This window comes from Pinus tabuliformis, chromosome 1_1 (genome assembly GCF_031772625.1).
Source record: "Pinus tabuliformis cultivar Carrire ecotype Pingquan chromosome 1_1, CPIR1, whole genome shotgun sequence".
NCBI classification, from domain to species: domain Eukaryota; kingdom Viridiplantae; phylum Streptophyta; class Pinopsida; order Pinales; family Pinaceae; genus Pinus; species Pinus tabuliformis.
In genome coordinates, this window is record NC_142297.1 from 129,072,879 (window position 1) to 129,084,083 (window position 11,205).

Below are 11,205 nucleotides of genomic sequence, written 5' to 3' on the forward strand. Positions count from 1 at the left end.
CATGGGCGTTGAAGATATTAACTAAGATACTCCAATTTCCTATTAAAATTTAGATTTTAGGTGTGATTGAGATTCTCAATATTTATTTAACATTTTTTTAAGTGAAGGAAGAAGTTTCTCGGAATTTATTTAATGTTCTTAGGAGTAAGTAAGAATTTAAGATATTTAATGATTTTTAAGAGACCAAGAAAGTATAAGATAAAGGTTTAATACTAGATTGGTTAAAATATTTAAGTTGAAATGATTCAAGTACCTTTCACTTTTATTCCACACAGAAATCAATACAACTCAAGGACAAGTAAAAGCTAAAATAGCCGATGGATGCAACGATGGCCAAGTGATCCTAGAGAATTGCTGAATGATATTATACAGATGTGGTTCCTCTCTGTTAGGGGAACCTAAACTTGGTGCCGATTGGCCCTCATAATTTCTAAGGACAACGTGAGTTACTACCAGGTCCACCATAATAAAAATGATTATTCCAATCAATATTGTAGCGATTCTGTATATTGTAACAGTTAGTATGCTCAGCTAAAGTAAGCATGGAATTAACACCTCTCAAGCTATTATCGCTGTCCACAATTTCCAAATTCCGAAAATAGCTTGCTTTGCCAAATCCTTCTTCTGCAAAATGACCACTCCCCATTTGAGTTGAAGTGTGTTCTCCCCCTTCCTCTGTGTTCACAATCTCTCCTCCCCATTCAATCATGCTTGCATGATCTGCAAGATGAGTGAAGAGTTCAGAAGGCCAGTACCCTACCAATGTGTTGTCTGCAAACTCCATCCACCAGTTGCCCTCTTTAGGATCCTGCCACAAACTCCACGTTACTAAGAAGAAGCAAAAAGTTCAGCAAAAAATATAACACAAAAGTTATAGGATACTAGATCTCTGAACCAGATATGTTACAATCTTTAATCTAATCTGATCATTGATACCATTTTACAAGAGATCAATCTATATCGTTTTCAAAATTTAATTGGATCTTGGATAGTTTGATGGTGCGCAGGAGAATACAGCTCACCTTCCAGATAAGAATGGTGATATCATATTGTGTGCCAGAGAACTCAGAAACCGGGAATATGGCAGCTCCTATTGCAATCCTGTTATTGGTTTGCACAAAACCAGAGCATAGAAGATTGTAGCATCCAGTATCCTGATATGAATCACTCTGGAAGATAAAGTTATGTGTCATAAAAACAGTCCTTCAACTTTGGATCAATTAAAATAGCAGAGAAGAAAAAAAACAAATGAACATATGCCCACAATCTCACGACCATGAAAAACTAATACCCACCGTCCAATAGGTAAAAAGCCGAGGCCTTGTGTCTCCATAAAGCTCAGGGCTGACCTGACTAGGAAAATAATGGTATGAGACCTCTCGTAAATACCGTAAATCAAAAGAAGGAAAAGAGATTTTTTCATAACAGAGAACAGAATGAAAACCTACTTGCCAGCCTGCTTCAATGCTGTTGAGATCCGAACCATCGAATGATCCTGAAAGAACCCAAAGCTGGGACAGACTGAACTCGTTGAGCGCTTCGATTCGTGGTGCCCATACATTGATAGTTGCCTTTGCACCGTAGTAATCTTCTCCCTGGACATAGCCTATTGCATGCTGCCATTGAATGGAACATGGTTATATTAGCAAAAAAATTTAGTTAAAATTTGATCTTTGTTGTTTAAAATTGATTTTTGATTGTGTATATAGATTCTGCACATTGAAAAATTCCATGGACAAATCTAAGTATAGAGACTTCACGACACAGATTATAGTACAAATCCCTACCAAAATTTGGCAAATTAAACTACAGGAAAATAGTCCAAAACCAATAACAGACAGACTAAGGCGTTGCTATTAAGTACATGGAGAGGGATAAAAACCAGTAAAAATGTGAGACTAGTCACGGTGATCACTGTTTTCTGGAAGAATTTATATATCAACAGAAGTGTACACATGCATTCAATCATGGATGGAATTAGAACTGCAAATACCTCATGTCCATTTCCATTGACGTCTGGTTTCTGGTCAAACCTAGCAGTTGGGTGTGATTTTTTTCCATACTGCTTAGGGGAGTCAGCTCTCATCAGATCTTCTGCAAAAGTTCTCCTCACTGGAATTGTTCCTTCTGGACAAAATCCGTTGAGGTGCCATGTCTGAGAAGCATGAACACTAAAACTTGTTCTATTTACTGGTGCAGGCCGAAACTTTGAAGGCCTCTCTGGCAGATCCTGCAGTAAAGGGCAATGAACATGATGTTATATATCTGAAACTTGTTTCAGATAACAAAAGGGGTAATTTCATCTGCCAGATTGTACTAATTTTATGATCTCACCTGGATCTTATGGTTTCTCAGTAACGGGTGATCAAATGCAGGCTGTTTGTGGCTATGAATACAGTCTATAATATCTCCATCAGGACTCTGCATGGGACCAGGTGAAAGGTTTAAGTTTTCTCGCTAGTAAATCCTCATATTGGTTAAAAGCACACAAAAAAAATCCAGTAGACTTGAGCTTTGAAATATGATTGAATCAAAAGCACATTTTATTATATTATAGATTCTTCACCTGTATGCTTTTGATAGCAGGCTTGTTTATTCTCCTTAAATGCTCATGAATCCGGCATAGTTTCCTGCCTGTCTTTAATCCCAAATGGGTAGAATTACATCTTGTCAGATTAGAAGAATTCACAAGCTTAGAAGAGTTTGCATTCCCTTCAATCACAGCCAAAGTTACAAATAACAAAATCAGAACTAAACTCCACCACGCCGACTTCCTGGAAGTAACTCCCTCAGCATATATCTTTATCTCCAACTCCATAATAGCTCAGTATTGAATTTCCAACACCAGCTCTCTTTCTTTCCCTTGGATCTTATCCTTCTCTTCCATAGCTCCAAAGCACAGTACACCAGGTCTGCAACTGCTACCAATTAAGGCACCGTATTGAATTTAAAAGCAATTACTCTAAACCTCAAAATTCAAGGAGAGTAAAGAGTGGGAACGAAATGCTTCAGTTTTTTCCTTATAGCACTTTATTGCTGAATGTACTACACTTCTTCAAGTCCTCACCTACTAATCATTAGTCTCTTCGCAAACACTTCTACAGCCTGCACAAAAATCTGCACCCGTTGACCGCCCTCAAGTTTCTCCTAGGGCCAGTCTGTGTTCACATCTCGAAACCTTCCACGTGGTACTCAAGCTCCATGTTCATTGAGCCCTAGAAACCATCAACGACGTTGGATGGTGCCCATAATTTGCACCATACGCTTCCATCCTCCAACTGGTTGCAACTATTAATACTGAAATTACTGCAGTGTTCTTCCCCATCCCTGCCCATTCTTTCTTTCTTCATGTCTATTCATCAGAGCTGTTAATGAGGCTAACGGCCCACTGAAAGTTTGACATTGAAAAATCCACCACCTCCTCTCTGTACTTAATTTGATGCAGACCAGGCCCCTGCCACGAATTCAATTCTGCAATCAATACCATATTTCAACGCTTGCAAGATTGAGCACCCGCAGTACACCAAGTTTGGCAAAGTGATTTTTCTAAAGTGAGATCCATGCATTTATATTTGCAGAAACCCTACAACTGGCTGGCAGTTACATTGATTAAGATGGCTTGATTAGTAAAGAAATGCAAAGCTACTGTAACCCCATACGGGCTTCAAAATTTTCTATATTTTATCACTTCCCTTGGGATTAATAGCATGGCCTCTCCTTACAACCTACCACTCGACCAAGCAGTTAAGTGGGTTCTGAATCTCTAAATACCCTTTGCTCAGTTCCCCTGCTCCAGCCGGACGCCTTAATGAAGGCAGCAATCTAATGAACTGTCATATCCTGCATGTTTCACCTACTTATCTTTGCAAATAATTCTTCTTCCTTGTCTCATTGTCTTTCTCCATATCTGTCACATGTTTTTCCACAACAGCTGTAGCTGTAGCTGTAGCAGCAAGCAAACGTAGGCAGGTTCCATAAAATCTGCTTGGATTTCTCCTCCTCTTTATTAAACTATCTTCACCTCGTGAAAGAGAAAAGTCTCATTGGAAAAAATTAAAATGACTACGTGAACTCCACTTGTCTCGGGTGTAGAAAGTTCTGTGACATCACCATTGCAAAATCCTATCCGTTTCGCGTCTCCCCGTCAATTTGAGTAGATCCGGGTCTTATTATTTAATTTTCCATAGTTTGGGAGATTCGCGTCTCCCTGTCAATTTGAAAAAATCCTAGCTTTATTATTTAATATTCCTGAAGCTGCAGCCATTATATTGCTGAAGTTGCAGCCATGGTTAATGATGTTTATGATTATAGCAGGAATATTATAGTCAGTAACAGAATTTTTGGAAACTTGTGTATTTTGTTCGAAGTTTTGGGTGACATTTTGTACATCTTTAGAAGCAAGAGGATGGGTGAAGTGTTCACTCTAAACGTAACAGAATTTTTGGAAACTTGTATATTTTGTTAGAAGAGTCAGAGGTTTCCCGTCAACATATCACACATCTTCAGGAGCAAAAAGATAGGTGAGGTGTTCACCCTAAATGTCAGGGTCTTCAAACAAAATACACAAATTTCCAGAAGTTCTCAACAATATGACGTTTACAATTTCATACATTAATTTTTATTCATAGTGGGAAAATTGATCATAACTTAGTTGTCAAATTAGTAGTGAAGCCAATTATTTGAAGTTGTTATTGGCATATCACTATTATTGAGCAGAGAGGCTCATTCTACAACCCAATTTGATGTGTAAAGTTGTCCATCTATCATCAAACTTGAATTGAAATTTTGCTCCTATCCATCAAAACAAAAATTATGAAAAGTTTAAAAAATAAATAACTATACAAAACATCTAAATAATATTGGCTGATAAAAAAATTTACATTTGAAGAAATTAAATCCTAGAATATTAAATCCATATTTAAGAAATTAAATCCTAGAATATTAAATCCATATTTAAGATAAATCTATACTATGTCAAATATAATAATTTATTAATGAGTAATCACTCTCTTATAACTTACTAATGAGTAATCACTCTTAAAGAAACAAACTTTCATTCTATGACCTGGAATTTTTTCATAAACAAACTTTCATTCCAGTGCCCTTGAGCTGAATTTGAATTTTCATTCCAGTGCCTTTCATTTATGAGCTGAATTTGAATGGTTTTCATAAACAAACTTTCATTCCAGTGCCTTTCATTTATGAGCTGAACTTTTTTCATTTGGTAATAGATCTGCATAAAGGAATTTTCATGGAAGCAAAATAGTCCAGCAACGAAACTTTAATTAAAAAGTGGTTTAGGAAGAAAGATTAGGATAGAACACTTCAGAATTCTTCAAGGGAATAAGGATTTATAATATACAATTCATTAAGAAAATGCTTGGATTTTATGGAAAGCTCTTGTTCACATGATAGCTCAAATCAATGTTGACTCCATGGTGAAGTATTTTATGGGAAGCTCCCTTACCATTTGTTTAAATGTATTTTTTTGGGTGCCAATCAGTACTTGTTCTTGGGAATAGGAGTGAATTTGTCGAAGTGTGTTGATACGCTCCGATATGTTAAATATTATCAGAAGTCAAACATTGTTTAGAACTTAATTTGAACAATAGCCTTATCTATAGTAATGTTAAACATGTGTATTACATAAACTCACGTATGGTTAAGCATATTTTTAAACAAACCTCAAAGAAACAAAGTGAAAATGAATGTAAAAATATTCATAAGTGCGTATGACTGTTCATGGGAAGATACACTATAACTTTTCATTGATATCATTTTAAATAAATAATTATAATTTGCAAGAATTAAACTTGTAATTAAAGATTATGTTTAAGAGTGAGTTTGTAATTAATGAAAAGCAATATAAAAAATTCTTGAATTAATGAAAAATAACATAATTTTTTATTTATTTTAAATGGTTAATTTAAAAAAAATGGTTTCACTTTGACATTTTTATTGTTGGATGTTACTTATTGAATTTGCATTTTAGATATAGAAAATCTAAATTCAAAGATAATTAGATATTTAAATTGTTTAATTAATATAATTTGACATTTTTATTGTTGGATGTTACTTATTGAATTTGCATTTTAGATATAGAAAATCTAAATTCAAAGATAATTAGATATTTAAATTGTTTAATTAATATAATTTTTTGGATTATGAGAAAATTTGAGAATTAAACTATGATGCATTATAAAGAAATATATAACATATAAATATTTTATTATGAAAATTTTTAATTAGAAAAATCTAATTATTTTTTGTATTTTTGTTTTTATATTTTCAATTAGATATTATAGTCAAACACAATGAATGTTGACCTTAGTCTACACCTAAGATTGATGCATTCATCATGTAGGAATTTACAGGGTAAGTTCCTCAAAAAGAACACCAAAAGGACACCGCTCACAACCAGATCACAGATCAATACACCAGTATTTTTGACGTGGTTAAAACCCTCAAAGAGGGAAACAGTCCACGGCCTGAGCCAACGCGGCCACTTCAGGCAATTTATTAATAAAAGAATGAAAATTTACATATGTTTCTTTCATGCACGGATTACCCTACAAATGACCCTCCATGCGCTTTAAATAGAATTCATGGACCAATCGGGTGTCAAGCCACGGATCAAGTGTCGGTAATACCGAGGAGAGAATGAACCGTCGGATCACTACATATCGTGGCCGTCGAATTGTAGGTTACAAAATGTACAACGGTAAAGAAACACACTTTACCTAACTCTATACCTAACTCTACACTAGACCAAGTTGTACTTAACTATTTCCTATGTGTCGGAATATCCTAACATCCCCCCTTAAGAACAACTTGGGATAGGATTGAAGGATTTACAAATATGACACAATAGGAGAAGGAAGGAGGCACTAGAGCCTATCCCCCCTTAGTGACAACTTCCTGAACTCCAACCATAAATCGAAGTTTAGTGAACTTCGCCTTTGTGAGAGCCTTTGTGAAGATGTCTGCAACTTGATCATCTGTTGAACAATATTGCACTTCAAGAACATGGTCGTGAATGAGCTTTCTGATGAAGTGCATGTGCAGTTCAATGTGTTTGCTGCGCTGATGTTGGACTGGATCTTTGCATAGCTGAATGGCACTTTGATTATCACACCAAAGTGTAGTCGGATGCTGCTGCTGAAGGCCAAACTCTGACAGGATCTGACGAAGCCACAAGGCTTCCTTACTAGCTTCTACGGCACCACGATACTCTGCTTCTGCTGATGAAAGAGAAATGGCAGCTTGTTTCTTACAAGCCCATGTAATAGGTCCTGAACCAAGAGTGAACACATAACCGACAGTAGACTTCCGATCATCAGGGTCACCATCCCAATCGGAATCAGTGAAACCAATCAATAGAGGAGTTGCTTCGGCACTGTAATGAATCCCAAACTGAATTGTACCTCGAACATAACGAAGTATTCTTTAGCTGCTTTCCAATGACTTTCACGGGGGTTTTGCATGAACCGAGCAACAAGGCCAACAGCAAAGGAAAGGTCAGGACGAGTATGGGTTAGATACAAAATTTTTCCTACAAGTTGACGGTATAAGGTAGCATCAACTTCAGGAGAAGTACAAGTGACTGAAAGTTTGACTCCAGACTGAAAGGGAGAAGGGGCTGGCTTACAGTCTTCCATGTGAAAATGGCGTAGAATATCACAGGCATACTTGGACTGGGAAAGAGAAATACCCTCCTTGGATTGCAAGACTTGAAGACCGAGAAAATAGTGTAAGTGTCCTAAGTCTGTCATTTCAAATTTCCTTTTAAGGCTAGACTTCACATGGTTTATAAGGTTGGGATCACTACCAGTAAGGATAAGATCATCAACATAAAGAACAAGGATGATAAGAGAGTTGCCAACTTTCTTGGTGTAGACAGTATTGTCAGAATGACACCTAGAAAAGCCAGATTCTAAAAGAAAGCTATCCATTTTGGCATACCAAGCCCGAGGAGCTTGCTTGAGACCATAAAGGGATTTCTTAAGTCGACATACAAGGCTGGAGTCTGTTTGTATGAAGCCAATGGGTTGTTCCATATAGATTTCTTCATGCAAGTCCCCATGCAAGAAGGCAGATTTAACATCCATCTGATGGACTTCCCATTTGAAGGAGGCAGCAAGGGAAAGAACAAGGCGGATAGAGTTCATTTTGGCAACAGGGGAGAAGGTTTCAGTGTAGTCAATGCCTTCAACCTGTGAAAAACCTTTAGCAACAAGACGAGCTTTATGTTTATCAACTTTCCCATCTGGTCCATACTTGGTTCTGTAAACCCATTTGCATCTAACAAGTTTTCGTCCCTTTGGTAGAGGAACAAGATCCCATGTATCATTTGCCAATAATGAATGATATTCTTCATTCATAGCTGCTTCCCAATCTAGATGGCCCGAAGCCTCTGCAAAGGTGTCAGGATCATAATTTACTGGAGCTTGAGCCAGTAAAGAAGAGGCTCTCTCGAACTGAGAACGTGTACGTCGCTGATCTGTAGGATCACCGGCAAGATCACCTGCTGCATCTCGAGTAGCACGAACCCATTTTGGAAGCTCAGGAGCTGAAGGAGGATCCTGAGATGGTGGGGGAGGATTTCCATCCTCACTTTCATCATCTGAAGAAGAAATGTTTTCAAAAGTAGAAGAGATAGGGAGAGGTGGCACAACCACCGAGCTAGGCTCGCAGGTCGATATATTTTCATCAAATTTTACATCTCTTCTAATGATAACATTTTTGGACTTAAATGGAATAAGTCTATAGCCTTTGACATCTTCAGAATATCCAACAAAAGTACATTTTTCACTCTTAGGTTCTAAAGCTTTATGCTTTTCATCTGGAATATGGGCCCACGCTTCACTTCCAAAAACACGAAAGTGACTTACATCTGGTTTGATTGAGCTCCATGCTTCTTCTGGAGTGATATTCTTTAAAGCCTTAGTAGGAGTGTGATTTATTATGTAATTTGCACAGTTAATTGCTTCTGCCCAAAAACTAAGACCAAGTCCTTTAGATTGTAGCATACAATTAGCCATTTCCTTTAAGGTGCGATTCTTCCTTTCAGCTACACCATTTTGTTGTGGAGTATATGGAACAGTATGTTGCATTTGAATTCCATTCTCAGTGCAATAGTTGATGAATGTGTTTTTAACATATTCTCCGCCATTATCAGATTTTAACTTAAGAATTTGATGTCCAGATTGTTTTTCAACAAAGGCCTTGAAGGCCAAAAAAGTGTTAAATACTTCACTCTTGAGTTTTAAGAAGTATAACCAAGTGCGTCTGGAGAAATCATCAATGAAAGTTAAGAAATACTTGCAACCAGAGAATGACACAACTGGAAGTGGACCACATAAATCACTATGCACAAGCTGTAAAGGGGCTGAGGCGTGCCAAGAGGCACGTTTTTCAAAACTGTCCCGATGATGTTTTCCGAGTACACATCCGGAACAAACACCATCTCTGCAAGATACCATAGGAAGACCTGTCACCATATTTTCTTTACATAGATGCTGAAGGGAGCGATAGTTTAAGTGACCCAATCGCTCATGCCAAAGTTTGCTCACTTCATCGTTATGAGCAACAAATACTGAGGGAAGATTTGATGACCCAAAGTTGTGAAACTTATACAACCTTGTAGAATCATCAGCAATGCCAGTAGCCAAAATCTGTTTAGGATCTTTTAAGTCCTTGATTACAACATCATGAGGTGAAAATTCAACGATTTTACCTTCACCTGAATGAGTTATCTGATATACAGATAGAAGGTTGCAGTATAAGGTTGGAACACATAATACATCATTAAACTGACCATTGTCTAGATGAACAGTTCCAGTCCCTACAACATTAAGAGATCTATCATCACCAACATATATATTTTTGGTGTTACAATCATTTAAAGAAGAAAACATGGCTTTGTTTTTGGCCATGTGATAAGAAGCTCCAGAATCAATGAGCCACTCATGAGAATGAGAAGAAGAAGATACATTTAATGCATAGCCAGACCGAGATGCTTGACAACCACATGCAGAAAGTGCCATTCCTGAAGATGAAGTTGAAGTTGAAGATTGCCCCAAATGGATGTTATGCTTCTTCATTGCTGCTTCCAAGGCTTCCATCTTTTTAAAGCATTTTGATTCTAAGTGGCCATCTCGATTACAAAAATTGCAATGTCTATCAGTCTTCTTCCCTTTGTTTTTATTTGTCTTATCATTTTGTTGAAATGATTTTTCATTTTGGGGCTGAAATTGCTTAGGACCCTTGTTTGGTTTAGGACCATTCTTTTTAGGATATGACTTCTTAGGATTCTTTGAATTTGGTTGCTGTTGGGCGGCTAATTCTTTCTTGGAAGAGTTTCCAAGATTAAGAAGACCAAGGTGTAAGAGTTTTTCTTGTTCTCTTATTAAAGAATCACAAAAAGAGTCAAAGGAAGGGGGTTTGTAGTCTTTTCCTTGAGAAATGAAGGCTTCTCTTGTAGAATGGAAGGTGGAAACAAACACAGAGTAGGCTGGTCCCAACTTTGTAAGAATGGAATAGATAAGGTTACTATCTTCTTTCTTAACTTTAACACCTTCCAAAATATATCTAAGGGTCTTGAACATGGACAAGAAATCTTCAATGCAAGAAAAATTATTAGGGTCCAATGTAACCAACTCATTTTCAAGTTGATGGGCTCTTATTTCATTTTTAATCCCAAAAATTTTATTGATTTGTTTCATTGCTTCATCAGGAGAATCAATTTCTGCAATATGGAATCTAAGATCTGGAGAAATAGACATCCCTATCAATCCACGTGCTTGATCTTGCCTATTTTCCCATTTAGCAGCCTTATCTTCATCCTTCGGTTTCTTTTCTTGGCCTGAGGCTATTCTGAATAGACCTTTACTTCTAAGTAAATCCTCAATGTAAGCCAACCATTGGAAGTAGTTGGTGTTGTCAAGGGTAACTTGGTATTGAATTTCCATTTCAATGGAAACTGAAGCTAAAGATGCTGAAAATAAGTGTTCCAATGGATAGATCTCGAAAAATTAGGCTGGTTTAAAAAAAATGGCTCTGAAAAAGGCTTCCGGATGAAGAAGTTATGGCTTTTTAAAAAAAAGTTGTTGAAGTTGCCGACGAAGTGCGGGAATGTGCGGAAATGAAAAAGTCCGCCCCCACAAAATGGAGACTTGAACCCAAGACCTCTACTCTCTTAAAATA

General features: G+C 37.0%; 1 protein-coding gene across 2 annotated transcripts; it reads right to left on the bottom strand.

The window, feature by feature from the left end:
- Positions 1-217: 217 nt before the first annotated feature.
- Positions 218-3,564, bottom strand: LOC149211977 (protein neprosin-like). Of its 2 annotated transcripts, none has more exons than XM_089390523.1 (7): positions 2,567-3,564; positions 2,335-2,421; positions 1,994-2,230; positions 1,449-1,616; positions 1,296-1,349; positions 1,023-1,154; positions 218-808 (listed from the first exon to the last, which is right to left on the bottom strand). In XM_089390523.1, exons 1-7 carry the CDS (start codon positions 2,816-2,818, stop codon positions 431-433), a joined length of 1,308 nt encoding a protein of 435 aa, XP_089246649.1. In that variant the 5' UTR covers positions 2,819-3,564; the 3' UTR covers positions 218-430. The 2 variants fall into 2 exon arrangements, with proteins under 2 accessions (XP_089246649.1, XP_089246648.1); XM_089390522.1 differs by having other exon boundaries at positions 1,023-1,169; positions 2,567-3,326.
- Between the last annotated feature and the right edge of the window lie 7,641 nt (positions 3,565-11,205).